This window comes from Bufo gargarizans, unplaced genomic scaffold, assembly GCF_014858855.1.
Source record: "Bufo gargarizans isolate SCDJY-AF-19 unplaced genomic scaffold, ASM1485885v1 original_scaffold_1808_pilon, whole genome shotgun sequence".
Classification (NCBI taxonomy): Eukaryota; Metazoa; Chordata; class Amphibia; order Anura; family Bufonidae; genus Bufo; species Bufo gargarizans.
Genome location: NW_025334526.1, coordinates 118,902 through 136,058, shown reverse-complemented (window position 1 = coordinate 136,058; position 17,157 = coordinate 118,902). Strand labels below are relative to the sequence as shown.

Below are 17,157 nucleotides of genomic sequence, written 5' to 3'. Positions count from 1 at the left end.
GCGCGCATCTCTTCATTATCAGAGCAGATTCTTCTTTGACAGTTCTCCTGAATTCTACAATTAGTGCTTCAGTGTACAGCGTCTCACCGCCAGTGTGTAATCTGTGTCACCAGAGCGGGGAACGTGCCGCCATATCATCAGCGTCACCGCACACCAATATAATAACGCTGGGGTCCCAGGTTTGAATCCGACCAAGGCCAGCATCTACAAGTGTCAGCGTCATTCTCCTGTACCCCGAGTGTCAGCGTCATTCTCCTGTACCCCGAGTGTCAGCGTCATTCTCCTGTACCCCGAGTGTCAGCGTCATTCTCCTGTACCCCGAGTGTCAGCGTCATTCTCCTGTACCCCGAGTGTCAGCGTCATTCTCCTGTACCCCGAGTGTCAGCGTCATTCTCCTGCACCCCGAGTGTCAGCGTCATTCTCCTGTACCCCGAGTGTCAGCGTCATTCTCCTGTACCCCGAGTGTCAGCGTCATTCTCCTGTACCCCGAGTGTCAGCGTCATTATCCTGTACCCCGAGTGTCAGCGTCATTATCCTGTACCCCGAGTGTCAGCGTCATTATCCTGTACCCCGAGTGTCAGCGTCATTATCCTGTACCCCGAGTGTCAGCGTCATTATCCTGTACCCAGAGTGTCAGCGTCATTCTCCTGTACCCCGAGTGTCAGCGCGTCATTATCCTGCACCCCGAATGTCAGCGCGTCATTATCCTGCACCCCGAATGTCAGCGCGTCATTATCCTGCACCCCGAGTGTCAGCGCGTCATTATCCTGCACCCCGAGTGTCAGCGCGTCATTATCCTGCACCCCGAGTGTCAGCGCGTCATTATCCTGCACCCCGAGTGTCAGCGCGTCATTATCCTGCACCCCGAGTGTCAGCGCGTCATTATCCTGCACCCCGAGTGTCAGCGTCATTCTCCTGTACCCCGAGTGTCAGCGTCATTCTCCTGTACCCCGAGTGTCAGCGTCATTCTCCTGTACCCCGAGTGTCAGCGTCATTCTCCTGTACCCCGAGTGTCAGCGTCATTCTCCTGTACCCCGAGTGTCAGCGCGTTATTCTCCTGTACCCCGAGTGTCAGTGCGTCATTCTCCTGTACCCCGAGTGTCAGCGCGTCATTCTCCTGTACCCCGAGTGTCAGCGCGTCATTCTCCTGTACCCCGAGTGTCAGCGCGTCATTCTCCTGTACCCCGAGTGTCAGCGCGTCATTATCCTGCACCCCGAGTGTCAGCGCGTCATTCTCCTGTACCCCGAGTGTCAGCGCGTCATTCTCCTGTACCCCGAGTGTCAGCGCGTCATTCTCCTGTACCCCGAGTGTCAGCGCGTCATTATCCTGCACCCCGAGTGTCAGCGCGTCATTCTCCTGTACCCCGAGTGTCAGCGCGTCATTCTCCTGTACCCCGAGTGTCAGCGCGTCATTCTCCTGTACCCCGAGTGTCAGCGCGTCATTCTCCTGTACCCCGAGTGTCAGCGCGTCATTATCCTGCACCCCGAGTGTCAGCGTCATTCTCCTGTACCCCGAGTGTCAGCGTCATTCTCCTGTACCCTGAGTGTCAGCGTCATTCTCCTGTACCCCGAGTGTCAGCGTCATTCTCCTGTACCCCGAGTGTCAGCGTCATTATCCTGCACCCCGAGCGTCAGCGCGTCATTATCCTGCACCCCGAGCGTCAGCGCGTCATTATCCTGCACCCCGAGCGTCAGCGCGTCATTATCCTGCACCCCGAGCGTCAGCGCGTCATTATCCTGCACCCCGAGTGTCAGCGCGTCATTATCCTGTATCCTGTACTTTTGTGGTCCGTAAAACGGGGTTCCGTTGTTCCGTGATCCGTTTCCGTGTGTCTTCCGTTATTTTTAGAGGACCACCAGACATAAAGGAATGTTATAAAAAGTCTAAGACAGATTTACCATGCAAATGATAGGGATAAAACGGATGCGCGGATGACAATCTCGTATGCCTCCGTGTTTTTTAGAGGTCCCATTGACTTGAATAGGTCTGCGAACCGTTTTCCGCAGAAATAATACGACCGGTTATATTTTTTTAACGAACTGGAACCACGGATCACAGATTCGAATGGCAAATGGTGCATTAGCCGAGTTTTCAACGGACCAATTGAAAATCAATGGGTCTGCAGAAAAACGTCGCAACGGACACGGAATAAAACAACGGTCGTGTGCATGAGGCCTTATCGGACGTCTGATAGTTTGGACTCTTCTGTGTCATCGTCGGAATCGCTCGTATCAGTTGTTAGCGTTTAGGTGTCTAATGAAACCTAATGACTGCGGCACCTTCGCTTCCAATGAAGAGAAATGAGATGAATTAGGTCACATAATTGTTATTAGGAGATGATTGCTTTTAATTGCAGCCCCACCACCGTCCTCAGCGCCAATAAACGGACCCCGTATCTCCCAATCGTCACTATAGACCTGTCTCGGGTGATTGAAGTAATTACGCCGGCCCGGTTGTGGCAGCTTCCTGACCTTCAGCGCGGATTTTATCTGTGCTGATGTAAATGCATTGTTTTAATGATTTGCTTCTCTCGCCCACTCCCCAGCCAACACACAGGCACCCCGAGCCGGCAGAGGAATATCAAGGAGAGCTTTGATGTGGCTGCAGTTACCTCCCTGCTCTGGCCTGCATCTCAGAGATGTGTCACCTATGCCAGAAGGGAATCGGGGAAATCACGTTTTGAATGGTAATGATAACATACTAATCACTTCCTCCCTTTGAAGATGGAAGCGAGATATTCTGTCAGCATCCCCAGCTGCTACAGCTCCGAGACACTGGTCTAGGTGTATTAGCTTAAGTGTGCGTGTCAATACAGCTCGCATGCCTGCCATCCGCAGGGGCTCATTAGAGCCGGGGGTCTCGCTTCACAAGACATCCACTCACATTAAATCCGCAACGCCTCCTTTTTCATCATCGTCATTACAGTTATTGTTATTATTTATTAGAATTCAGCCTTTTTTGGGGGAATCGTTTGCATTGAAATGGCATCTGTCACGCGGTACAAGTTTTATTTCCATTTTTTTTAGACCTAGCAGAAGGAGAGGGGAGGGGGCGCTGGGGACGGACTGCAAGATGCGGATTTCTTCTTCCATTTTCTAATGCATTTGTTAGTATGCATCGGTACGAGGAGGTTCAGAGCATTTCGTTTGACCACGGCTGTGACGCAGAGCTTGCGCTCAATCCCGCAGCAGGGAGCGCAGTACGGAGACAATAAGACACATGACTAATGGAAATGCTGAGAAGCGTTAGGATTTACGCCTTTCTTTGCATATTGCAGCTGTGCAGAGGGAAGACTTGGCACAAGAGCTTGCACTTCTCAAGTGTTCGATATATTCCGGGCATTTTTTATTTGCTTCTTTTGCAGTCGCAAGGACTAAAATCTCAGCCACATCACGTAAAATTGGCAGAGATTTACAGCTAATTACAAAATTTTATTTTACCTATTTAAATGGCGTTTTGACGCTGAAACTTGGGATCGTTTGAAAGACCGAAAATGTGTTTAAAGAGGGGGAAAAAAATAATCATTTCAATGGCTACAAAGATGGAAGTGAATACGTTATATATTAAATGAATACATTTTATAAAATTGTATCAAAACAAATTATTTCTTGGCTTTTTTTAACAATGTGTAATTATAGACGCTGCAGGGTGCAGATTAAAAGTCCAGACTGTATCCAGGTATGGGCGGATTTATAGTGGGAAAATCTCACCCACTTTGCTGCTGCTGCTGCTGCTGTGCAGAATGGCATTTGGTACAATTTGCTGAGAATTCTGTGATCGATCTGCAGCAAAACCCTCAACTAATCCCCAGCAAAATCGGCATGAGTTACATGAGGATTTTGTTGCAGCTTTGCTTCGGGTTTTGCCCTGTGTGGAAATCTGCAGCGTAAATTGACTGCTGAAAATTTACAATCCGCACACGGGTCAGTTTATGCTGCAGGCTTTCTTTTTGCAGGATGTAAATGAGCTTTCTTAAAGTATCTGCTATTGTAAAACACCGGGCAATTTGCTGGAAGCAGCGGCTACCCCTCACTGTACCCCCCTATGTGGACAAACCTTAAAGTAGCACTCCCACAAAAAAATTATATTCTCCGACCTGTTAGAAAGGTACATGATGTAAATTGTAGTGAGGGAAATCTTCTCACAAGTGACTGTATTTTTGAGTTATAACCTCCCTTCTGATCCTCAGCTGTGTCATGTGACGAGTACTCTGACTCTCCACATAACACAGCATCTTATGTGCGGCCAGGAAGCCAGTTTCTCTCTCTATTCCTCTGGGGTCCTCACTGTCAGTCTCATAGGAATCAAAGAAAAAGTAAATGACTTCCTGTCCTTGGAGATCAAAGTGTTGGTCACATGAAGCAGCTGAGGATCAGAAAGGAGGTTATAACTCCCAAATACAGTAACTGGTGAGAAGATTTTCTTCACTGCAGTTTACATCATGCACCTTTCTAACAGGATAGAGAATAGTGGTAGTGCTACGTAAAATGTGGCACATAATTCCACTGCAGAGAATCCACACCGTTTGCGCCACTTGTACCCGTAGGTTTGTATGTTGGCAAACCCTGAGGGAGACTAATGGAAATGCTACATAAGCAACCTCGCCATTAATTAATGTTTTCTGCAACGTTCATCTAAAATAGTTTTTCAGGACATTTACAAAAAAACTGTTTAGCACAGACAGGGTTACTGTGCCAATTGGTGAGTGTACATCCCAGGTCGTACCGTTTGTGAGTATGAACCCCAGGTCGTACCGTTTGTATGAGAACCATGTCGTCCCGTTTGTGAGTATGAGAACCATGTCGTCCCGTTTGTGAGTATGAACCCCAGGTCGTACCGTTTGTGAGTATGAACCCCAGGTCGTACCGTTTGTGAGTATGAACCCCAGGTCGTACCGTTTGTGAGTGTGAATCTCAGGTCATAACGTGTTTATCTTGAAAAGCATTGCCCAGTCACACTTTTCAGCAATCCTTCCTTCCATCTTCTCACTATAAAGAAGTTGAAGGCTCACCAATGGGCGACGGAGTGAGCAGTCTTGTGTAATCTAGTATGGCTGACTAGTGTAGGTACCAAGTAAGCTGAGGAGGAGGGACCTATGGATGGCCGAGTGACGGTGTGAGCAGTCCTGTGTAATCTAGTATGGCTGACTAGTGTAGGTACCAAGTAAGCTGAGGAGGAAGGACCTATGGATGGCCGAGTGACGGTGTGAGCAGTCCTGTGTAATCTAGTATGGCTGACTAGTGTAGGTACCAAGTAAGCTGAGGAGGAAGGACCTATGGATGGCCGAGTGACGGTGTGAGCAGTCCTGTGTAATCTAGTATGGCTGACTAGTGTAGGTACCAAGTAAGCTGAGGAGGAAGGACCTATGGATGGCCGAGTGACGGTGTGAGCAGTCCTGTGTAATTTAGTATGGCTGACTAGTGTAGGTACCAAGTAAGCTGAGGAGGAGGGACCTATGGATGGCCGAGTGACGGTGTGAGCAGTCCTGTGTAATCTAGTATGGCTGACTAGTGTAGGTACCAAGTAAGCTGAGGAGGAAGGACCTATGGATGGCCGAGTGACGGTGTGAGCAGTCCTGTGTAATCTAGTATGGCTGACTAGTGTAGGTACCAAGTAAGCTGAGGAGGAGGAACCTATGGATGGCCGAGTGACGGTGTGAGCAGTCCTGTGTAATCTAGTATGGCTGACTAGTGTAGGTACCAAGCTAGCTGAGTAGGACGAACCTTTGGATGGCCGAGTGACGGTGTGAGCAGTCCTGTGTAATCTAGTATGGCTGACTAGTGTAGGTACCAAGCTAGCTGAGTAGGACGAACCTTTGGATGGCTGAGTGACGGTGTGAGCAGTCCTGTGTAATCTAGTATGGCTGACATTAGTAGGTACCAAGGAAGCTGAGGAGGAGGAACCTATGGATGGCCGATTGACGGTGTGAGCAGTCCTGTGTAATCTAGTATGGCTGACATTAGTAGGTACCAAGGAAGCTGAGGAGGAGGAACCTATGGATGGCCGAGTGACGGTGTGAGCAGTCCTGTGTAATCTAGTATGGCTGACATTAGTAGGTGAGGAGGAGCGACCTTTGGATGGCCGAGTGACGGTGTGAGCAGTCCTGTGTAATCTAGTATGGCTGACATTAGTAGGTGAGGAGGAGGGACCTATGGATGGCCGAGTGACGGTGTGAGCAGTCCTGTGTAATCTAGTATGGCTGACATTAGTAAGTGAGGAGGAGGGACCTATGGATGGCCGAGTGACGGTGTGAGCAGTCCTGTGTAATCTAGTATGGCTGACATTAGTAGGTGAGGAGGAGGGACCTATGGATGGCCGAGTGACGGTGTGAGCAGTCCTGTGTAATCTAGTATGGCTGACATTAGTAGGTGAGGAGGAGGAACCTATGGATGGCCGAGTGACGGTGTGAGCAGTCCTGTGTAATCTAGTATGGCTGACTAGTGTAGGTACCAAAGAAGCTGAGGAGGAGGAACCTATGGATGGGTGAGTGACGGTGTGAGCAGTCCTGTGTAATCTAGTATGACTGACATTAGTAGGTGACAAGGAAGCTGAGGAGGAGGAACCTATGGATGGCCGAGTGACGGTGTGAGCAGTCCTGTGTAATCTAGTATGGCTGACATTAGTAGGTGAGGAGGAGGGACCTATGGATGGCCGAGTGACGGTGTGAGCAGTCCTTTGCGCACTAGTATTGCTGACATTAGTAGGTGACAAGGAAGCTGAGGAGGAGGAACCTATGGATGGCTGAGTGACGGTGTGAGCAGTCCTGTGTAATCTAGTATGGCTGACATTAGTAGGTGAGGAGGAGGGACCTATGGATGGCCGAGTGACGGTGTGAGCAGTCCTGTGTAATCTAGTATGGCTGACATTAGTAGCTGAGGAGGAGGAACCTATGGATGGGCGAGTGACGGTGTAAGCAGTCCTGTGTAATCTAGTATGGCTGACATTAGTAGGTGAGGAGGAGGGACCTATGGATGGCCGAGTGACGGTGTGAGCAGTCCTTTGAGCACTAGTATGGCTGACATTAGTAGGTGAGGAGGAGGGACCTATGGATGGCCGAGTGACGGTGTGAGCAGTCCTGTGTAATCTAGTATGACTGACATTAGTAGGTGAGGAGGAGGGACCTATGGATGGCCGAGTGACGGTGTGAGCAGTCCTGTGTAATCTAGTATGGCTGACATTAGTAGCTGAGGAGGAGGGACCTATGGATGGCCGAGTGACGGTGTGAGCAGTCCTGTGTAATCTAGTATGGCTGACATTAGTAGCTGAGGAGGAGGGACCTATGGATGGCCGAGTGACGGTGTGAGCAGTCCTGTGTAATCTAGTATGGCTGACATTAGTAGGTGAGGAGGAGGGACCTATGGATGGCCGAGTGACGGTGTGAGCAGTCCTGTGTAATCTAGTATGGCTGACATTAGTAGCTGAGGAGGAGGGACCTAATGGATGGCCGAGTGACGGTGTGAGCAGTCCTGTTTAATCTAGTATGGCTGACATTAGTAGGTGAGGAGGAGGGACCTATGGATGGCCGAGTGACGGTGTGAGCAGTCCTGTGTAATCTAGTATGGCTGACATTAGTAGGTGAGGAGGAGGGACCTATGGATGGCCGAGTGACGGTGTGAGCAGTCCTGTGTAATCTAGTATGGACTGACATTAGTAGGTGAGGAGGAGGGACCTATGGATGGCGAGTGACGGTGTGAGCAGTCCTGTGTAATCTAGTATGGCTGACAATAGGTGAGGAGGAGGGACCTATGGATGGCCGAGTGACGGTGTGAGCAGTCCTGTATAATCTAGTATGGCTGACATTAGTAGGTGAGGAGGAGGGACCTATGGATGGTCGAGTGACGGTGTGAGCAGTCCTGTGTAATCTAGTATGGCTGACATTAGTAGGTGAGGAGGAGGGACCTATGGATGGCCGAGTGACGGTGTGAGCAGTCCTGTGTAATCTAGTATGGCTGACATTAGTAGCTGAGGAGGAGGGACCTAATGGATGGCCGAGTGACGGTGTGAGCAGTCCTGTGTAATCTAGTATGGCTGACATTAGTAGCTGAGGAGGAGGGACCTAATGGATGGCCGAGTGACGGTGTGAGCAGTCCTGTGTAATCTAGTATGGCTGACATTAGTAGGTGAGGAGGAGGGACCTATGGATGGCCGAGTGACGGTGTGAGCAGTCCTTTGAGCACTAGTATGGCTGACATTAGTAGGTGAGGAGGAGGGACCTATGGATGGCCGAGTGACGGTGTGAGCAGTCCTGTGTAATCTAGTATGGCTGACATTAGTAGGTGAGGAGGAGGGACCTATGGATGGCCGAGTGACGGTGTGAGCAGTCCTGTGTAATCTAGTATGGCTGACATTAGTAGGTGAGGAGGAGGGACCTATGGATGGCCGAGTGACGGTGTGAGCAGTCCTGTGTAATCTAGTATGGCTGACAATAGGTGAGGAGGAGGGACCTATGGATGGCCGAGTGACGGTGTGAGCAGTCCTGTATAATCTAGTATGGCTGACATTAGTAGGTGAGGAGGAGGGACCTATGGATGGCCGAGTGACGGTGTGAGCAGTCCTGTGTAATCTAGTATGGCTGACATTAGTAGGTGAGGAGGAGGGACCTATGGATGGCCGAGTGACGGTGTGAGCAGTCCTGTGTAATCTAGTATGGCTGACATTAGTAGGTGAGGAGGAGGGACCTATGGATGGCCGAGTGACGGTGTGAGCAGTCCTGTGTAATCTAGTATGGCTGACAGTAGTAGGTGAGGAGGAGGGACCTATGGATGGTCGAGTGACGGTGTGAGCAGTCCTGTGTAATCTAGTATGGCTGACATTAGTAGGTGAGGAGGAGGGACCTATGGATGGCCGAGTGACGGTGTGAGCAGTCCTGTGTAATCTAGTATGGCTGACATTAGTAGGTGAGGAGGAGGGACCTATGGATGGCCGAGTGACGGTGTGAGCAGTCCTGTGTAATCTAGTATGGCTGACATTAGTAGCTGAGGAGGAGGGACCTAATGGATGGCCGAGTGACGGTGTGAGCAGTCCTGTGTAATCTAGTGTGGCTGACATTAGTAGGTGAGGAGGAGGGACCTAATGGATGGCCGAGTGACGGTGTGAGCAGTCCTGTGTAATCTAGTATGGCTGACATTAGTAGGTGAGGAGGAGGGACCTATGGATGGCCGAGTGACGGTGTGAGCAGTCCTTTGAGCACTAGTATGGCTGACATAGTAGGTGGCAGCTACTCCCGAGCACTCGGGCAGCGTACAGGACGGAGATGCTACACATACGGGCAAGAAGCACAGGGGCAGCTTCTTTTTTTAACTGGAGAGGAGAAATCCAAATTGCCCCCCGTCGCCTATGAAGATATGGCACTGACGCGAAGTGGAGGACCTCTGGAGCCTGCCTTCTGATTTTCTCTCTTACATTGACCTCTTAATGTATGAACCCTTCAGAGGCGAGGCACGGGCGACACATAACGATGCCTCAGATCAGCCGGGGAGTGTCAGACATGGAAGCTTCATCTGGCATCCTAATTAATAAGAATCAAGATAAAAAAAATACGATAATTTGCCGCCGAGAAGCGTTGGGCATTGAAAGTCTTTTGCAGCTTTAAAGTAAGCCAAAGGGTTTAAATCCTACCTAGCGGAGGCCCTCACCCACCTCCTGTATCGATCAGAGGCGCCCGCACCCGCGGGGGGGACTTGTTCTGGCTTAGCACATGAAAGGCTTTGCCTCCTTCCGGAGTTTTACATTCTAACATTTTAATTGATTAATTAGAGAAGCGACTTTGGTGAACCTCCACCTGACAACCTGACACCTTTGTTTGATCCTTGTAAAATTTGTGTTTTATTTTCTTACGGTTTTTTTTTCCCTTTTTTTTTTTTTTTTGCAGAGGGCTCATCTGTTGGATAACACGGAGAGGCTGGAGAGGTCATCACGGAGGCTGGAAGCCGGGTACCAGATAGCCGTGGAGACCGGTAAGTGTCCTGACGGCGCCAGTTGTGCATGAGATGAGCGACACGTGCTGCTCATCAGTGAATACTTGTATGGGGAATAGAGGTGTCACAAGGCCGGCGTGTTCGCCATGACCTGCATGTTGATGGGTTCCTTCATAACAGCCTCAGTATGTGATCCTCGGCGGTATTAGGTATGAGGTGAACCCGTGTTCACGAAGACCCTCCTTGACTTATAATGATAATACGACATCATATAGTACATGCCGGTCTGTATCTCATATGGACCCAGAGATCTCCCCATTTATTGCTCCACTTGCTTTGATAAATGTATATCTAGCTGGCACCTCAGGGGCGTGTCCTTTCTGCTTCAGATCTCTCCCTATCACAGCTCAGGGTGTGTGTCCTTTCTTCTGCACCTCAGGGGCGTGTCCTTTCTGCTTCAGATTGCTCCCTTTAACAGCTCAGGAGGTAGTTGAAGAATGGAACTGAGCATGTGCGTCCACCTTAGCAATGCATAGTATTGAATAACTCAGTGGCTATACTAAAATTTTAATCACATGCAATTCCTAAAGTATTTAGATCCAGGCGCTGGTTTGAAATCTGCAGAATATACCGTATTTCATGGGAGAACCCCTTTAACAAACCAGCACATAACAAAGGCGAATCCTCTGAGCTGCGATGGCTCCCGACTGTGCAATTACACATACTGCAGATATTCCAGGTATCCGGGGGGCACAGACTTATGCAGATTATCACTGTTATAATCTACATATATATATATCAGTCAGCGACATTCTAAATCCTGCATGCAAATTGCACAGAGTTCTATGGAGTCTTCTGCTCCAGTCACATCCAAAGCTGTAGTTTGATTGCTGCGTCGGCCATGAGAGCTCACAGTCCTTACAGCTGCAGTACACTGCACTCTGGGACATTGCATTGTGGGAGATAAACAGCGGATTAGGCAGGTTTTGAATGCAGCTCTGGATGTGACTAGAGCATAGGACATGATATGATTCCAGCAGCGTGCATTGTGATTGAGCTCTGAATTCCTTCCTCTCGAGGAACCAAATTGGAGCTTATAATGAATTAATTGACCAAATGTTGCTCCTGCGCCCGTCGCTGGGCACGCTTCCACGCTGCGTCTCCCGGCGCCATCATCTCACTAATCAGCTGTCACCGATGCGCAGGTTCTGGGTAACGTGCAGAGCAGTTTAGTTCCGTGGTGTGGAAATTAGCGAGTTGCCTGACACTCGATTTTTGCTCTTGGCGTCTAATGACGGTGCGTTCACTGATGTGTTCATAAATAGCGCGCTCGCGGCCCGCCTGTCACATTGACGCCATGCGCGTACGGCGAGGGTGTAAAGCCTGGCGACGGCGGTTATTTTTACATTAGGATTAAGATATTCACATGAAAACGCTTGAGATGATTTCATTTGGAGGATAATGCTCATTTTATGCATCCGGGCACGGCTATTATGTTCTTACATTGCGGGAAAACCCAATCTCAGGCCTGAAGGGTCAGTGCGCCCGAAGCGTCGGAACTGCGACTAATCCCAAACTCATTAACCATTTCATGAAACGCATAATTATCAAGAAGATTATTATTATTATTATTATTATTATTATTATAATAATTTATTAAGATTAGTGACACCTACAGGCCAAAAGCAGGTACTGCACAGCGTGGTTGAAGAGAGCGGTGCAGGCCGTCATGTAAGAGATAATGGTGTGCATGGAGGTCTTCTTACATAAAGGCGCCCTCGTATCCTTCACCTTGCTGGCACCCCTACACCTGACCTCTTTAGAGCCATGGTCTTCACATCCTGCTCTGATGAAGGCCCCGAGCAGCTGCATGCACCGTGTGATGACTGGCTCTGTACTTATTAGGCCAAGTTCACACTGGATGCACAGTTGGCCACCAGGGGGCAGAAGGCTCAGTGCCCTAGAATGAGGGTGCACATTGCCTTCTGGATCCCCTCACTCATCTCCATTATATCATTGGAAATTCTGCTCAGCACAGGACTGTGGCATGGCAGGGCAGAGCTGTCAATCACTGTAGCCCCTCCCACACTGAGCTGCTCGGCAGTGTAAACACACTATGCATACCTTTCCTTCTCCTATATGTTAGGTGCAGGCATGCTCGTGTGGCTTCCTACTCCCTCCTCTCACCCCCCTGGACTGTGTTCCTGAGCAGAACTTCAGTCTTTAGTACATGGCTGCGGCTTTACAGCGCAGGCATCGCTCCTTCCCCTTCCTTTTATGCCTCCTCTAACTTTGAAACCAGTTTTCAAAGATGGTCTTGGAGCTCCCCTCCCATCGCACCAGCGTCTGAAGTAACAGGCGAAAAGAAAAAACTTCTGCCCGGATTCTGATAGAAAAACTACATCTGACAGGTAGCAGCATGGCAGGCTCCGCATTTCAAAGGTCGGTGTGATGGGAGGGAAGGGAACGTCTGCCTCGCCTGGAAATTGTAAGTGAGAAGGACGAGAGCAATATTCATATCCCCGCTGAGCCGGAGCTCCCGAGCCTTTCCGAGGGGGACGCCAGCTGGGAAGGGCTTCATCCCCACTCATGGGTGTCAGAAACTTGTCACCGACTGCATGCGCCATATACTGCACTGACTCATGGGCACACCTGCTCCACATGTCATACATTCTCATATATGGCCATATTCTAGGCTGGATGAATACATATATGTAGACCTTAAAAAAAATAATATATATATATATATATATATACCAGCTTGAGAAAGGCTCAGTTGGAGCCGAAACGTCGCTTTGCCACAGATGGGTGAATAAACTCAGATTTTCTTCACGAATTGCTGGGAGTGCAGTCCAATTTTTTGTATCTACAAACGTGGGGTAAGCACCTGCTGCCGTCCTTGGATTTTGCACCCATATACTAAGGGTGGTGCCGCCTGTGTTTTTTCTTTTTTTTTTTTTTTTTTTATATATATATATACCAGTATATCTGCACATACATATACACCCACATACCTACACTTATCTACAGCCATACACTGTACGTACACAATGCGTGTGTGTGTGTGCATATGTATATATCTCTTACTAGCAGAATGACGTAGCTTCGCACCGGTATATTTCATCTATTTAATTTTATTTTTGTGTGTGTCGTTAAAAGATATACACAGTATCCCCCATAACAGTGACCTCTACAGCACCCCACCCCTTTAACAATGAACTCCACAGCCCCCACCCCTTGACACTGACCCCCCCCCCCACAGTGCCCCACCACTTTAAAATGGAACCTCCACAGCAGCCCATCCCCTTAACTTTGACTTTCACAGCAGCCCGCTCCTTTAACAGTGAGTTTCAAAGCACCCTACTCCCTTGACAGTGACCTTCACAGTACCCGCCCCTTTAACAGTGACCTCCACAGTGCCCGCCCCTTTAACAGTGACCTCCGCAGTGCCCTGCCCCTTTAATGCTAGGGCTACACGATGACGTGTTGCGCAACATTTTCTCTCAACAACTTTTATAATGATAGGCTATGAAGTTGCACTGCGACATACTGCGACTGCGACACAACAGTCGTAAAAAATCCATCCAAGATGGATGCATGTAGCAATGTAGCTGTGGCCTATGTGTCGTGCGACTTATTATCGTCCTGTAGCCCTAGCCTAAAGCGGACCTACAGCAGTGAAGAAAAATGGCTGGGTTGTTATGGAAACCTGGAGTAAAACTGTGTGTATGTGGAGACTAAGGGCCTGCGAGCTGAGCTTCTATTGGCCGATAAGGGACATGTGACCGTGTGTATGGCAGTTAGGGGCTTGTATTGGCTAATGCAGGTCATTTTTTGGGAATATTTCAGGAAATTAGTTTGTCTGTCTGGATGTCTGTTCTCTGTGCGCGACCAAACGACTGGACCGATCTTCACCAAATTTGGCCCACAGGTACATCAGGTGTCCGGGAAGGTTTTAGAGCAGGTCTCATCTCTCTCAGACGTACCGTTCTTGAGATATTCCCAAATAATTACCTGCATTAGCCAATAGAAGCCTGCAAGTCTTTCACTCATATCCCAACTGCTAATAAAAGCTCGCAGGCTCTTAGTCTCCACATACACACAGTTTTACTCCAGGTTTCCATAACAACCCAGGCATTTTTTTCACTGCTGTAGGTCAGCTTTAGGCCAGTTTTTCATGGCCATTTTGCATCAGTGTGTGCATCCATTTTCTGGCCATGTGTTTGTTTTTAATGTCCGTTAAAACAGACATGAAAAATGGATGAATTTGATTGGCAGTAATTTCTAGACCCACCCTTCTCAGAACACCCACAGGATGGTAGGCCCCCAGCTAAAATAATGTCCCCCATAGTGTAGGATTTTTTTTTTTTTTACTGTCCCCTGCTTTAATAATGTCCCCCATGTAGGCCCCTTGATAAAATAATGTCCCCCATAGTGTATGATTTTTATTTTATTTTTTATCGCTTCCAGCTTTAATAATGCCCCCAATGTAGGACCCTATCTTAAATAATGTCCCCCATAGTGTGTGATTTTTTTATTTTATTTTTAACGACCCCAGCTTTATAATGTCCCCCATGGTTTAAATAATGCCCCCATAGTGTCCCACAGCAAAACCCCTCCCCCCCCCCAAAAAAAAACGTACCTTATCCACTTGCTCGCACTGCAGCAGTCTCTTCTCTCTTTACTGAACGGGACCTGCCGAAAGTGCGCGGTGACGTCACTGCGCGCTCCCATGTGGTTATGTCACCACGCATATTGCAGGTCCTTTGGCAGGTCCTGCTCAATGAAGAGAGAAGAGACTGCCGCACCGCGAGCAAGTGGATGAGGTGAGGTTTTTTTTTAACCCCTAAATGGCCTGGGTAAAGTGTACCCGTTTTTAACAGCCGTTAGACGGTTGCACTCCTGTCAATCAGCCGTTAAAAACGGTCCCATTGAATTCAATGGGTCCGCCTGACCGTGAAAATGGCCAAAAATAGGACATGTCTTATTTTTGGACGGACGCTATTCACTGGCCGTTAAAAGAACGGCGAATTGCCCCATAGACTTTCATTGGTGTATGTCGTGTGCATGAGGCCATAGGCTAGGGCTACACGACGACATGCACAGCTCAGCAGACAGTATCACACAATAGACTTAGATACACAGCAGACAGTATCACACATGATAGGATTAGATACACAGCTCAGCAAGGATTAGATACACAGCTCAGCAGGCAGTATCGCACAATAGACTTAGATACACAGCAGACAGTATCACACATGAAATGATTAGATACACAGCTCAGCAAGGATTAGATACACAGCTCAGCAGGCAGTATCACACAGGAGAGGATTAGATACACAGCTCAGCAGACAGTATCACATAGGATTAGATACACAGCTCAGCAGACAGTATCACACAGGATAGGATTAGATACACAGCTCAGCAGACAGTATCACACAGGATAGGATTAGATACACAGCTCAGCAGACAGTATCACATAGGATTAGATACACAGCTCAGCAGACTGTATCACACAGGAGAGGATTAGATACACAGCTCAGCAGACAGTATCACATAGGATTAGATACACAGCTCAGCAGACAGTATCACATAGGATAGGATTAGATACACAGCTCAGCAGACAGTATCACACAGGATAGGATTAGATACACAGCTCAGCAGACTGTATCACACAGGATAGGATTAGATACACAGCTCAGCAGACAGTGTCACACAGGATAGGATTAGATACACAGCTCAGCAGACAGTATCACATAGGATAGGATTAGATACACAGCTCAGTAGGCAGTATCACACAGGATAGGATTAGATACACAGCTCAGCAGACAGTATCACATAGGATTAGATACACAGCTCAGCAGGCAGTATCACATAGGATTAGATACACAGCTCAGCAGACAGTGGGGCGGGGTGCTGTAGAGGTCACTGTTATGGGGGATACGGTCAGTGCTTCTGCTAGTGTGTATATACACATATATATGGTAAGGGTGCACCTAGCCTTTTTGCTGCCTGAGGCAAAAGCTGAAACGGCTCCCTTCCCCCCGAATGCCAATTTCTTAACCTAACTCTTTGCCACAATGAAAGCGCTCATTGCCCATGGCCCTTCAGCTGCGCCCCTCTTGCCCCTGCCTGATCTGGCCTCATTAGTGGTGCATCCTTGAATATGGTCCTACAGCCACACATGCATCCAACGTGTGTGTATGTGTATACAGGTCCTTCTCAAAAAATTAGCATATTGTGATAAAGTTCATTATTTTCTGTAATGTGCTGATAAACATTAGACTTTCATATATTTTAGATTCATTACACACCAACTGAAGAAGTTCAAGCCTTTTATTGTTTTAATATTGATGATTTTGGCCACAGCTCATGAAAACCCAAATTTCCTATCTCAAAAAATTAGCATATCATGAAAAGGTTCTCTAAACGAGCTATTAACCTAATCATCTGAATCAACTAATTAACTCTAAACACCTGCAAAAGATTCCTGAGGCTTTTAAAAACTCCCAGCCTGGTTCATTACTCAAAACCGCAATCATGGGTAAGACTGCCGACCTGACTGCTGTCCAGAAGGCCATCATTGACCCCTCAAGCAAGAGGGTAAGACACAGAAAGACATGTCTGACCGAATAGGCTGTTCCCAGAGTGCTGTACCAAGGACCCTCAGTGGGAAGTCTGCGGGAAGGAAAAAGTGTGGCAGAAAACGCTGCACAACGAGAAGAGGTGACCGGACCCTGAGGAAGATTGTGGAGAAGGAGCGATTCCAGACCTTGGGGGACCTGCGGAAGCAGTGGACTGAGTCTGGAGTAGAAGCATCCAGAGCCCCCGTGTACAGGCGTGTGCAGGAAATGGGCTACAGGTGCCGCATTCCCCAGAAACAGCGGCAGAAGCGCCTGACCTGGGCTACAGAGAAGCAGCACTGGACTGTTGCATGTCATTCGGAAATCAAGGTGCCAGAGTCTGGAGGAAGACTGGGGAGAGGGAAATGCCAAAATGCCTGAAGTCCAGTGTCAAGTCCCCACAGTCAGTGATGGTCTGGGGGGCCATGTCAGCTGCTGGTGTTGGTCCACTGTGTTTTATCAAGGGCAGGGTCAATGCAGCCGCTATCAGGAGATTGTGGAGCACTTCATGCTTCCATCTGCTGAAAAGCTTTATGGAGATGAAGATGTCATTTTTCAGCACGACCTGGCACCTGCCACAGGCTGATGGCCTCCATGCCACGCCGCATTGAAGCAT

At 48.6% G+C, this 17,157-nt stretch overlaps 1 protein-coding gene across 1 annotated transcript in view; it reads left to right on the top strand.

The window, feature by feature from the left end:
* Positions 1-17,157, top strand: part of VTI1A (vesicle transport through interaction with t-SNAREs 1A) — a 139,788-nt gene that overhangs the window by 95,748 nt on the left and 26,883 nt on the right. Inside the window, exon 5 of the mRNA XM_044274546.1 lies at positions 9,873-9,957. Within this exon, the coding sequence (XP_044130481.1) occupies positions 9,873-9,957 (85 nt within the window). The remainder of the gene's footprint in view (positions 1-9,872; positions 9,958-17,157) is intronic.